This window comes from Petaurus breviceps, unplaced genomic scaffold (assembly GCF_028583685.1).
Source record: "Petaurus breviceps papuanus isolate PSGF00001 unplaced genomic scaffold, PetGlider_PUasm1.0 229, whole genome shotgun sequence".
Taxonomy (NCBI): Eukaryota; Metazoa; Chordata; class Mammalia; order Diprotodontia; family Petauridae; genus Petaurus; species Petaurus breviceps.
Window position 1 is genome coordinate 6888993 of NW_027185903.1, and position 14016 is coordinate 6903008.

Sequence of the window (14016 nt, forward strand, 5' to 3'; positions counted from 1 at the left end):
CTTCCCCCTCCCTCATTCAATAAATTCCAGTGGTTCACTATTACAATTCCAGGATCAAATAAATATAACAGTGATTACTGTTTCTCACTGCCTGAAGTTGAAGTGTGTTATATTTCACCCCAATCCAAGAGTTCTTTAGTACCCTTTAGGTTTAGTAAAGTTTTAATAAACCTTTAGGTTTGGGTGACCAGATTCTGTGCTATTGGCTCCAGGATCCAGTGATCACGTTCTTACAATTGTAGGCAAGATTCCCTATACTCCAGTTTCATTTAACCATTTAATAGTTTAATTGGCTTTTATAAACAAAGGTATAATGTTAAATAAATACACATGTTATACACATTCATATAAATACCCATATATACACATACATGTATTTATCATTGTATATACATATATGCACATGTGTATTTATACATATATATATATATACATACTCTCTAACTCATTAGGGCATTATCCTACTACCACCTCAAATGCTGGGGAGGTGGAGGGGCATTAGGGTTACAGCTTAGCTCAGAGCCTATATAGTACCTACCCAAGTTCTGTACCCAAAGCCCCACTTGCAGTGGAGTTCCAGGCACTCTGGCTTCTCAGGGCTTCCCTCTCTGTGCTAGCTGAGCTACACAAATGGCCTGAAATCCTGCCTTGAAGGTCACCATGGCTTGAACTCCTAGGCTAGTGGAGAATCCACCAGCTGCACCTAGAACCAAAAAGGACAAACAAAACGCACTCCTGAGGCTGATTCTTAGTACCGCAGAGTTGGAAGGGGGGCGGAGGGGAAGTTTCCCCCAAACTTTTCAGTTCATGGTGTTTGTGTTGTGGTTGAACTATGACTTTTACCTTGTCTGGATGCAGCAGGGAACAGAGCTAGAAGAGTCTTCATCTGGCAGTTTTAAAAGTTGCAGTCTATTTTGTCTGTGTAGCCAATTGGAAAAGGCTATCCTCACCCACATGGTAGGGCAATGGAGAGAATATCTTCTCTCAGAAGCTAGTCCTTCACCTTAGGTGATCTAAGCCTATCCAATACTCTGTTACATATGAAATATTCTGTTTCTCTTTTAAAACCTTTCATATGGTTTTAAAAACCTCCATATGTATTCCATGATCCAGTAACACTGGACTCCTTTTGGTTCCTAAGACAAAACATTCCACCTCCCAACTTGATGCATTTTCATTGACTGTCCCCCAGAATTAGAATTTTCTTGCTCCTTATCTCTGCGTCCTAGCTTCCCTGGCTTCCTTGAAGTGCTAACTAAAACTCCACCTTCCAAGAAAAGTCTTTCTTGATTCTCCTTAATACTAATACCTTTCCTCTGTTGATTATTTCCAATTCATTATATATCTATACATATCTATACATATATGTATATAGGTATGTTTTGTTTATGCATGTCTCCCCATTAGACAGTAAAATTCTCAAGAGCAGGGACTGTCTTTTGCTTTTCTTTGTACCCCCAGTGCTTAGCACAGTGCCTGGCACTGTGATCATTTAATAAATGTTTACTGACCTACTGACTTCAAGCAAGGAAAATAGGAGGACACAGTCTCAAAAAAGAAAAAAAAAACTTTATCAATAATATTGAAAATAAAACTATTTCAAAAAACTAATTAGGATTAAGTAATGTCAGTAAGTCAACCAGTATTTAATAATCACCATGTGCCAGGTACTGTGCTAAGTTTTCAAAAATTGTGAAAAGATGTATTTCTTTTTAAAATAACTAATTTTTAGTTGGATAAATTCTGAATTATAGCTTACAACTACATAATTCTTAATAATGTTTTTGCATAAATGCATTTCTAGAAATCTTAAAAATAACACATATCTACCTGCCAGTATATTCTAATAGACCAAAATACACTCAGTGCTATCTGTTCCATATAGTAATGAGGCAGTGCCTTTCTTCAGGTAAGATTAACTGTTATCTTGCTAAGCAGAAAGTATAGAAAATCATGGATGCTTTGTGACAAAATAAGAGAAGTCAACTTACTGGGGGGGGGGAATGACTTAAATATGTATGAATAAAACAAATAATATTGAGTGCATGGGGAGATAATTTGAAAATATTTGAAAGCAGTTAAATAACAGATAGAGAAAGAAACTACTCAGCAGAGGTCAAAAAAATAAAATACAAAATTACTGAATTAAATCAGGATTTAAATCATAGACATAATATTAGAACTGGAAGGACTCTTAAGAGATCATCCAGTTCTCATTTTACTGATTAGGAAACTGTCTCAGGGAGGTTAAGTAACTTGCCTAATCTCACAAAGTGAATTAGTGGCAGAGTCAGGACTCAAAACTAGGTCTTCAGACCTTTATACTCTCCTGTATCTTCCATTTTTCTGGTAAGGAGCCAACTGGGACTGCTATATATTATTTGATTTAAATCATCATCATTCTGCTTTGTTGTATGATATTTGTAATTTGAAAGCATGTTCATGTACTTCATCTTATTTGATACATTATCTTACTGATATAAAGTATGGAGGGAATACTGTTAAAAAGAGTACCTCTGCTTCCCTTTTCTTCTTCCTTCCTCTGATAAGTTTTGGCCAGATATCAACAAAACACTAACACTTAAATTCTTGGGTCATGAAGTAGTTTCCTTATAGAACCCCCGTTTGAACATTTACATATAAACTATTAAAACACTAGGTGGTGTACTAGAGGAAGAATTTCTGGTCTGCATTTTAAAGATTTCTACGATTCTGCAATAGTATTCTAGAAAACATACTAAAGTATCTGACACAAAGTGAATGTAAATAGAATAACCAAATTCAAAACCACACAATTAAATCTCTCTACTTAAAAATGAACATAATTGGGAAAGAAAATAACATTACTGTGTATCCATGCGAAATAGTGATAGTACCTAATGCTTACCACTTACATTTCATTTTTATAAATTATTATATTGATTTCTAATCAGTATCAAAAACATTAGCATTTAATCTCAAATCCACGGGCTCTCTTTTAAGAATTATACTTTGGGGGGGAAGGGCAGGGAGGAGTACGTTTCCTAAGGACTGGATCTATGCCCTATGTAAAATTTCTAACTGCCCCAGCTCCTATCATATAGTAGGAACTTAGTGTTTGGGTACATAAGTAACAATTAGAACAGTCTAAAACTAGAAGGTAAACTTCCTGCTTTTCAAGGCAGCCCATATCACAGGAGCCTTCAAATGAAGGCTGGCTGACTATTTGCCAAGAATGTTTTAGATTAGGGCTGACATAATTTGGACTAGATGGCCTCTGAGGACCCTTTTACTTTGAGTCTATGATTCATGAAAATTTAACATTTTGGCAATATGATGATTGAAAACATTTAATACCAGCACCCACTAACCATAAAGTTAGGAGTACATTATTTGTATGATGCTATCTATATATTCCATGAAGTAAAAATAATATTTTTTCAATTTTATACCATACTATAATGTGATGAATGATGCTTATTGTCCAGATCATGAAATGCAGTTAAATGGACAACCCATGGTGCTTTCTTAGTGACAGAGAGACAGAGATGATAGATAGGGCAGATCCTGCAAATGGGCACAGAATTGTGATTGCTGTTGTGAAATTGAAAAATTATTTTGATGACCCCGATTCTCCCTGAAACAAAAGCCAATCTTTTAAAAATACCAACATTCTTCCAGCATTTGTACAGCTACAAATCAGAGAGCGCTAGTCTCTAAATAACTGAAAAGGAAGATAAAATAAAAGGAAATGGAAAGGTGTGTGGTGGCTGTGAGCAGGCTGCATCACAAACAAGAGTTATAGACAAGCAATATTAAAGATATTATCATTGATAATTGAAGAGGAGGATGGGGTGGTTGTGTGGCAAGAGGGAGAAATTGATAGACAACTTCTAGTTTAATCATATCTTCACCATGTCAAGGGAAAGAAGGCCCTCCAGGGTGTTAATTGGACCCCCTGTGGTGAACTTGGAGTCAGGCATGGACAAGGGTCACATAGGATGGCCAGGTTTGGAATGGAATGAACTCAAAAAGTCCCATTTTGATGAGGCATTTCCATGAGGCTATCAGCCTTAAATTGTGGCTGGGCCCAGACCTCTGCTTACTAGCCTAGCCCATCCTTGAGCCTGTCAAAATATCAATCCACTCTTGAACTGGCCTAGCCCACCAGCAACTTCCCACCCTTAATCACTCATTTACCTTATTAACTCCTTCTGAAGACCCTCCCCAACTCCTGTTCTAGACCATACCTAGATTCCTCCCACAACTTTCTTTATATAAGACCCCATCTCACACCATGTGGTTTGAGAGAGCCATAGAATTCTAGCATAGACTTACTCTGTGTCAGATGATTCTGGCCCCCTTGTCCAATACAAGCCAAGATACCGAGGTTCCTTAAGAGTCTACCCATTATGGCGAACTTTTAATAAACTTTGCTTTTCTTTGGGTGAGAGAAGACAAGTCGAATTCATTCAGCATGACCCGTCATGTTGGTATTTTGGGGTCTCTAGCATCCCTAACCCTATAGATCATCATTTTGTCGTGACCCAGCTGGAAGGCACAACTATATCAATGAGATTAAAGATCCATTTGAGTACTCTAATGTGAAAACCTAAGTTGGCATTTTATGTATTATAAGTAAATGACTGTATAACTGTTAAATTACCCAAATATGCTGAATTACTAGTTTACTTGCTAAAATTCAAGAAATGATATAGAAGTAGCATAATGATCCTCCAAGCAGATTTAAAATGATAGCATTCTGAAATTAAGTGAAAATACATGATTTGTTTGTATATGACCTAAAACTTGTATAAGACTAGTAGGTAATACCTTAATGGGAAGAATATTTGTAAACCATTTTCTTATTTGTGAGATTATGATCTTTTCTTCATGTCATAAATCTTATGCAAAAAATGTAATTTATGGATATAAATTATATAGGCACATATATAACTATCAATTGAACAGCTTGAGGTTTAGGTGCTGGTATTTTTATTTTAAGAAATTTAGTTTTGTGGGGCAGCTAGGTGGCGCAGTGAATAGAGCACCAACCCTGGAGTCAGGAGGACCTGAGTTCAAATCTGACCTCAGACACTTAACACTTACTAGCTGTGTGACCCTGGGCAAGTCATTTAACCCCAATTGCCCTGCCTTCCCCTTTCCAAAAAGACAAAAAAGAAATTTAGTTTTGTAAAAGCAACTAGAAAACAGGCATTTTAATTTCTCTCTAGTACCTTTCAAGTCATAGTTATTAATTTAATGACGTATCTAAGTTTATTAGAGGTGATCAGTAATTTCAAATAGCCCTAAAAAAGTTAACGAAGAGTTAGATAGGTTTTCAGATTAATTCAAGGTTCAGTTTTCACTGAGATTTTTTCCCAGAACTTAATAGTAAAAGTAAAATGTATTAATTTTAATTGCCTTAGTGAATAAGAGAATGGTAAGCTTTTCTTAGTTGTGGACCAAGACTAGGAATACACAGTCCATTTAAGACTATCTTTAATTCCCTCTCCCCCCCCACCCCCATAATCAGTAAAAAATTTAAACTTATTCCATCTACGATAGACATTCTCTTTGGGTTACTCTGGTAACCAACTCCATGTATGTGAAGGAAGATGTTCAAAATTAGGCATGGAGTCTGTCATCTGTGCTTAAGATAAGTGATAGAACTAACAGAGCTAATCAACAGTCCTCCATAACAATTCCTTAAGTAGGAACTTCAAAAACAAGTCATCACCGCAGACTTGTCTTAACTTGTTTTTGGTGTCTTCATAATTTGTGTCATAATACTTGATACAGGACTTCGATACAGTTTTTCTTCCTAGATTTTTCATACTTTTCAGAACCTTTACATAAAACTCTCTCCTGTGAATACTGAATAGACACATTATCTAATAAAGACCAGTTCAACCTCAGGATTTTTAGACTGCATTTCTAATTCACCTGTCAATTGATTTGTCAAGATCCCCATTTACTTTTAACAAAATATTACATATATTACGATTTAAATCAAAACAGGTATACACACATGCAAATAATGTAACCTGTTTATAATTTTACCAAATTTATTAAAATGCAATAAAACATGTCAAGGTTTAAATTTAATTTAAATTCAACTTAATTTTAAATTAATCATTCAACAACTGTACTACTTTTGAAGGAAAGGCTTTCCTCCCTTTGAACAAATAAACTGAAGAGCATTGTAGCAAGTATCACTGAAGGAAACAAGATGAGAAAAAGGGAGGAAGGATCGTTCAAGTTAAGGGAGTTACTTCATTTGTTACAGTTAAAGAAAGGGAAACATGGTACAGCTTTAAAATGCAATCTAAAGAGTAATCCAGTTAACTAACTACTGTTTAGTCTCTGGTCTTGTAGGGGTTCTTTCTCTGGGTTAACTTGAGAAAAGGGAGTTTAAAACCTGTTGCTTTACAGACACATTGTCTTGCAGACAATAGCAACATAAAACTGAAGCAGCACCTCAAGGCTGTGTCCCAGGCAGCGGCAGCTTCTCCTCGGGAAGGCATCTCCCCCCCCCCCCCCAGGACACAACAGCTCCATCTAGCCCTGAGAGGGGTGTATAAACGCAACACACAAAATACCTTAATGCACATGGAGCTAACTTATGTCCAGTTACGTCCAGGTGGGAGAAGAGGAGAGATAGGCATCTGAGTATTTTCTTACTTCCCTGGTATAGCACTGCCCACAAGCCCATTCCCCAGCAGTGAAAAACAAAACAAAACAAAACCCCCAACATTTGAAAAGAGTGGCAGACGACAACAGGCGAGACTGGAGGATTTCCAGAGGCAAAAAAATGCCAAGCATCTCGGTATCCAGTGTTGGAGCTTTCTTCACTTTGTATTATGTCCTATTTTCCACCAAAACAAAAGTTGTGCATATATACATACAAATATGCATATGGATGCAAAAAGTTAGCTCTGTCAGAAGTGAAGAACGGCAAATCCACCTGGTCGCGAGGACATCACCTGAAAATGCAATCGAATCGCGGGTGTCCAAAACGCGACCACCCACGAGCAGCGTTCCCGAAACCTGGGGAGAAGCCGGGGCACTCGGCCCATCCTCTTCGGCCTTCAGTGTCCGGGGCCTTTAAGTCCCTCCCGGGAAAAGTGCGTGTGTGGGGGGGGAGGGGGTAAGGAAGGGAAGCCACCCCAAAACCTTCCTTGGGTCTCCTTCGGGGGAAGCCCGACGACGCCCAGAGCTGAAGTCTTCTTATTTTCTCCTACGAAAAGAAAGACAAGAACGAGAGCGAAAGTAACCGGCCCGGTCCTAGGCCATCGAAAATACAACTCGGCAACAGCTACAATAAAGGGCAAAATCCACACCCCACCCAGAGCAGCAGCAGGAGCGGCGGCGGCAGGAGAAGGAGGAGAAGGAAGAGGAGGGAGCGAGGTAGAGGCTGAAGAGAGGAGGAGGAGGAGCAGTCGTCGTAGCCGCCGCTGGAGGGGCGCCTGTTCCTGCCGCCGCCGAAGCCGCCGGCCCAGGCTACAGCTGCGCTCCGGCTGAGGAGCTGCGCCGCGGCGGCGTCGGCACGAGCAGCGACGAGGGATACTGGCAGCGGCCAGGGGGACTGGAGTAGTAGTAGTAGCAGCGGCAGCGGCGGCGGCAGCGGGCTGGCGGGCGGGCGGCGGCAGTGGCGGAAGTGGAGTGGGGGAGAGGGGGAGGTTGTTGGTGTTTGGCGCCGGTGGAGGGAGTCATTCCTGCAGCTGCACTTCCGGTCGGCATTTTGTTCTGAGAGGGAGAGACCGAGCGAGAGACACACACACACACACAGGGCTCCTTTTCCCCCCCCCCCCCCTCCCCCCCCTCCCTCCTTCGGTACCGACTCGCCCGACACCGCCAAGCGACAGGCAGAGACGCCCCCACCGAGAGGAGGATTGGTTCCCGTGCCGGTTGCGATGCCCCCTCGGTAGCTGGGGCCCCCGGTCGGGTGTTTGTAAGTGTTTCTATGTGGGAGAAGGAGGAGGAGGAGGAAGAAGAAGCAGCGATTTGTCTTCTCGGCTGGTCTCCCCCTGGCTCTACATGTTCACTGCACTAAGGAGGAGACGGAAGAGGAGCCTCAGCCGCCCCCCCTCCCGGCCCGGATTATAGGCTCACCACAGCCGCCTCGGCCTCGGCCTCCCCACGGATTCAAACGCCGATTCGCCCAGGTAAATTCCTTCCTTCTCTTTCTTTCGGTGGCGGCGGCGGCGACGGGGCTACGTCCCGGGCTCCTCTCCTCCCCCTCCCGCTCCCGTCCCCGGCAGCCCCGGGTCTCCTCGGCGGAGCGAGTGTGGAGTTGTCCTCCCCCGGAGCAGGCGCCTCGGCCGGCGGCGGTTTTAGATCTTCTCTCCCCGCCGACTTTGGCGGAGGAGATTTGGTTCCTGCCGGGCGGCCGGGGAGGCGTAGGCCCGGCGGAGAGCGCAGGCCGCGGGCCAGCGGAATCTACTTGAGCTCGGGGATTAGGAGAGGCTCCGGTCAGAGCGGAGCGATCGCTTCTCAGTGACAGGCCTCAGCCGAGAGAGAAGCGGTAGTAAGACGAGGAGGCGGAAACAATACAACTAACAGCAAGTGTGCCCTGATCTGCTCTATATTTACAACTTTCCCGGTGCGAGAAGTGGGAAAGGTCTCAGTGAAACAAACAACCCCCCCTTCTTCCCCCCCAGTGACCCTGTGAAGGGAGGAAGTAGTTTCAGTTAGAGTGAGACAAATGTTAAATACCCAGAAACGAATCCAGTAGTAATTATTTTCCTTTTTTAAAACTTGTTTGGGCATGCAAAAGTTAATAGAGACTCGTTTCCCCTTTTAAAGGCATTAAATCGTCACTTACGAATGTGATACAGAAAACCAAAGTGACATAAACAGTTAACATACTCCTTAAAGAGTTTAACACTCTTCTCTTTAAAGATAAGTGTAAAGTTGTTGACAGGTATACCCTGTCACCACGTATTGTATGAATAATTTAAGGAGTTTTAAAGAGCGTTTTATAAATGGAATACTTTATTACTTTGGGTGTACTTCTTTACCTGGAAGTGGAGGGGCGAAAAAGCTGATAAATACTGTGGGAAATGTGATATTATTAAGAGGTGGAGATAAAAGAGAAGAATTTAAAAGGACAGAAATTAAGTTATGTTTAACATCCCTGAGGTAAAGAATGTAGAAGGTGCTATCCTTTCATGTCAGGGTAGATCTTTTTGAGGTCTCAGGATTGTCATTGGCTGTTTGTGCCCATGATGTTTGACTGTGTAATGAGAGAGGTGTCATTTTAATAGGTCAAATGTATCCGTAAATGGCTCGAGAAGAGTATCAGTTCTTAACAAATTCTAGTTTTTGTGTAAGTGAATTGTTAAGTAGTAGTGTGTGATTGAACTGGAAATGCAAGTTTTAAAATTTAAATTAAAGAAACTTTATTCATAGAAATTGCAAGAAAGCAATGCTTACCTGTATTATACTGTTTCGATACTTTTGTTTCATATCTGTTTTAAAAAAATGTTCAAGTCGTTAAGGAGCAGCGTTGCTCAACATTTCCCTTAAGTTTGTTAGTTGGTGTTACACTGGTTCAAAAAGATTTTTTTTGTAGCCCTATTAAATTACCATTGTCATTGTCGAATAAGTAACTTTTCTGGAGATTATTTTTGAGTTTAGGGTCTGCTTGCATTGAACTCTACTATATTGTCTCTAAACGGTCAGATAAATGTTAAAAAGGGTCAAGTTAATATAGCTGTCACGTACTAGGCATGTTTTTAATGCTATAAATCCGTGTAGTAGTCAGTAGCGTGTCCGTGATTTGTATTGGTCAGGGAGCAGTTTGAATTTTAAAAAGCCTGAAGCTCCTGCTGAGCCCCAATCCCGGCCTCCCTCCCTCCCACTAATCTCCCATTCCTGTCTTTGTGCTGCCTGCTCCTGTTAGACACTGTTTGCAACAGGGCCTCAGGCCTGCTTGGGGTGGGGGTGGGGGTGGGGGTAGGGGAGGAGCAGGAGAAGGGGAGGGAGCAACATTTCACATTCTGAGAAAGCAGCTCTTTAAAACACACACACACATACATACACATATACACACATACACATATACACACATACACAGACCAACTATTGTATAAATTACAAAATGAACCATATATGCTGCTATGATTGTCTTTATTACTTTAATTGAACAGCTGTTTCACTTTTGGATCTGAGACTTCTCTAGTTTACAGCAAAGGACTGTGGAAAAAAAAATTGTTGTACTTGGTTAGTTTTCATCATCAGAAAGCGACATACCATCTCTACTACTTGTTTTACAGTGGTTTAGAGAAGTTTTCTCCTGGATTAAAAAGTTTAAATTGCAGTGTTAGATGTTCAGTATATAATGTTTGCTTTCTGAGATTTTGTTTTTCCCATTTTAGGAATTCATTTTGATTTTCTGTATTTAATTTCTAAGTTATAAGGAAAATCATGGATTAGTTTTTAGTTTGTCCCTGAAATGTTGAGAAAAAATCTTTTTTTGCATATTAAGTGAATAATTAAGCTTCTCTTTTTCTGGCTTTCCCCCCCCCCCCCGAATTTGAAAACAATTTTTAAAATGAACTTTTTCTCCCCCAGAGCTTTTGAATATACTGTTCATTCCTCCTCCCCCAACCCATCTGTTAGGAAACTAACCTTCAACTAATCATTTAATTGCATAAGTATTTAGATGTAAACAAAGACAAGGCTATGTTCTCCAAATTTTTTAAGATCCTCTGAGAAAAAGATAACCTGTGCAGTTCTTGTCTTCTACACCTCAGTTGTATATTGGGAAAGTGGCAAACTCTAGAAAAGTTTCTCCTTACATTAAAAATCTCAAATTTATTTAATAAGATTTGTTTGCGGGTTTTGTTGTTGTTTTGTTTTTGCTATTGACTATTCACATTAGTCAATTTATAATAACTCTTAAGACCAGATTATAGAATCAGGGAATACTTCAAATTAGAGTTAAAATTTAAGTAGTTAATAATTTTCAATATCAGAGTTACTCAGTATGGTATGACATTTTTGATTTTTGTGCCTTGGCAAAAGTTAAGAGAATTTTTGATGATATGGTAAACGTATTAAGAGATATCTTCAAGTTGGAAGTTAAATATGAATTTCATTAAAGAATGTACAATGTTATTTGTTCTTTTTAGAACTGGAAAGTAAAAGCTTTAAAATCCCTATCATAGCTCAGTTTCTTTGCCATCTATCTCCTCTTGGAAGCCTTTCCTGATACCCTTAGGTATAAGTGCAATTATCAGATATAGCCATACTTGCCTTACCTAAAACGGCAACATGTTGTATTCCTTCCCTCATCAACACCCCCAGGTTGTAAGTTATTGAGGGCAGGACTGATTTTCAGCATCCCTAACACATACTAGTCATTTTTCTTTGTTGGATTGAATAGAGTCCAGTAGAACTATTTTGGGTATTGTCTTTCCTAAGTAATTAGTTTTTGAAAGAAAGATGTGGTCATACTATTCTAAAATGGAAATTTTCTTAACTTGGGGAAAAGAAAAGCAAAAACCAAAACAAAACCCAATACAATTAATAATGCCAATCCATCTAATTTCTGTATTTCTTAGGGCATTTAGGTTTCCCTAAAGAAACTGACACTGTTTCCTGATAAAGTTTAGGGAAACATTTAATTTAAACTTGTGCTGAATTTTGATACACTCATATTTTTTTTCCCTAGGAATATTTTGTAAAAAATGAATACATTGACATATGAAGACTACAAATTTGAATCTGATATTACCTTAACCTTTTTTGGTGTTACCTAAAAGGAAAAACTATTCTTCATGTAATCAATAAAATTAAATTACTTACTTGAGATTTCCTTTACGTGACTTGATTGGAAGGTCTGTCATAGACAAGAATTCTTCCTGGAAACACCTTTAAATGTAATTTCTGAAAACTTAACAGAGTTTGAGTGAGGTAAATATTTGAAACCACAGGCCATGTGAAAAAGTTTTAAGTCCAGCATTACCTTTAAATGCAAAAATAGGATAAAGCAAATATTAAATTGTCTTTAAATATAGAAATAGGGTAAAAGTAAATATGAAATTGCTCTTAACATTGTTCACTGCCCTCAGATTTACAATAGAGTTGGGAGAATGATAAGAACACTAAAAATTATTAGAAAAGTGTCAAAGCATAAGCTAAGAAGAAAGACTTAATTATAATTAAAGACTTCATCTTAGTACCTGTATTATAAACCTTTGATAAACCATTCTTATACATTCTTTAAGAAACAAAATGAAATTTTTTTATAGTTTATACTATATAGATTGTCATTTGTAAAAATTCTTTGGGTTTTTTTAAAAGGCTTTCCCCAGGATATCTAGAAAGCTTTTTATAGGTATTCTCATTATATCTCTGTGACAGAAATGATCAGCATTATTTCCACATTTGGATGAGAAATGGACATTCACAGAGACCTGGTGACTTGCCCAAAAACATGCAGTGAGTCAATGAGAGAATAAGCAATTGTTAGCCCCCAGACTGTGATGCTATAAGAAAGGTCTGAACTCAGGACAGGAATTCCTGAGTCCTGATGCTGATTCCCCTATCCATGGATTAACTATAATCTTACTGTTCTTTGTGATTTTTCCAATGTTACCAAAAAAAAAAAAAGATGAAACATCTTGGAAGGATGTTCACAATATAAAAATTGTATTTCTGTCTCCCTCCTAAGGCGTGATTTGAGAGGTTTTTTGGTAGGTTGATTTAAATATGTCTATCTTATAGAAGATAAAGGAAATAGCTACTTTAAATGAAGCATTCCTTTCTCCTGAATTTTTTGTGTAATGATTGTATTTTGAAAATTATCAGCATGGAACTTTAATGTTTCTAGTCTTTACAGTTGAATGAAAAACCCTTTTGAATGATGTTTTCATCTTAGCTCAGGATTATATTTTTAATCATGTTTTCATGTAGTCAGAATTTTTTTCCCCAGAAATTGAAAGGACAAAAGTCATAGTTGCCTTCAACTCATAATTTGTATATTGATATATTGGGGACCAACTTAAAATAAAATTAAATTAGATTTTGCCCTTTCTGTATTTTTAGTTTGGCTTTTTTTAGAGTAACATTAAAACAGTAAAAGAAAGCAGAAGAACCTGTAATTATAATTTTCTTAGTAAATTGATTGTGTAGTCATATTGAAAAGGAAAATTGTGTATAGGGGCAATTAGATTGAACTGAAGCAACTCAGATAGGTACTTTAAATAATTATCAAAATTTCTGTCACTAATCTGGTTACAAAACATTGTGTTTTAAACTTGAACTTGCAAAATATGTGATTTCTTTACTTTTCCCAAACAATACACTTACTAGAAATTGTTATTGCTGTTGAGTTGTTGCAGTCTGTCCAACTCTTTGTGACCCCATTTGGAGTTTTCTCTGAAAAGATGCTGGAGTAGTTTGCCATTTTCTTCTCCAGCTCATTTTACAAATGAGAAAACTGAGGCAAACAGGGTTAAGTGACTTGCCCAGGATCATACAGCTAGTAAGTGTGTGAAGGCAGATTATTAGAAATAGTTTGGAGCTAATAGAGTAGATTTGAACTTCCTTATTTGAAAGAACAAAACCAAAGTTCCTTAAACTTTGTTTTATTTATAATTGTATTTGTATGACAGCAGAGAATCATCACAGAATATTAGAACTAGAAGAGATTTTTAAGGATTGTCATCTTATCTACCTCCTCATTTTACAGATGAAGAAACTGTGACCCAGAGAAGTTTAAGTGAATTGCTCAAAGTCAGTACAGTTAAGATGTATGATTGTAAAATAAGTTTAAAAAGCAAACACCAAACTTAAAACTAAATGCTGTCCTCTTAAAAGGAGTCACCTTGAGAGGCAAAAGACTTCTCAGTTAATACTGTCATTACCCTTTTGGAATTGCGTTTAGAAGCTGTGTAAACATTCTTTTGATTATCTGCAATAATGTCGAATCCCCAAGTTATTCAGAGCCAATTCTAGTATGTTTTCTCAAAAAGAAAATGTTTCACTACTTTATAGTTATGTCTCATAAATAAGATCATATATGCA

General features: G+C 38.4%; 2 protein-coding genes across 3 annotated transcripts in view; one reads left to right on the plus strand and one right to left on the minus strand.

Annotated features, from left to right (window-relative positions):
* Positions 1-6024: 6024 nt before the first annotated feature.
* Positions 6025-11329, minus strand: LOC138167558 (uncharacterized). Its single transcript, XM_069096535.1, has 5 exons — positions 11247-11329; positions 9418-9452; positions 8124-8487; positions 7328-7943; positions 6025-7219 (listed from the first exon to the last, which is right to left on the minus strand). Exons 1-5 carry the CDS (start codon positions 11327-11329, stop codon positions 6962-6964), a joined length of 1356 nt encoding a protein of 451 aa, XP_068952636.1. The 3' UTR covers positions 6025-6961.
* NIPBL (NIPBL cohesin loading factor) overlaps positions 7799-14016 on the plus strand; it is a 275650-nt gene continuing 269432 nt past the window's right edge. For both annotated transcript variants that reach the window (XM_069096153.1, XM_069096158.1), the window contains exon 1: positions 7799-8147. The gene's annotated coding sequence lies outside the window, so the exon portion shown is untranslated. The remainder of the gene's footprint in view (positions 8148-14016) is intronic.

Excerpts from the sequence above, each read along its gene's own strand:
- LOC138167558 (XM_069096535.1), bottom strand. The coding sequence starts at position 11,329 with ATGCTGAAAATCAGTCCTGCCCTCAATAACTTACAACCTGGGGGTGTT. Across the intron at positions 9,453-11,246 it reads ACAACATGTTGCCGTTTTAG|ATATGAAACAAAAGTATCGA; the intron begins GTAAGGCAAGTA and ends TTTTTAAAACAG. Across the intron at positions 7,220-7,327 it reads CGCTCCTGCTGCTGCTCTGG|GAGAAAATAAGAAGACTTCA; the intron begins GTGGGGTGTGGA and ends TTCTTTTCGTAG.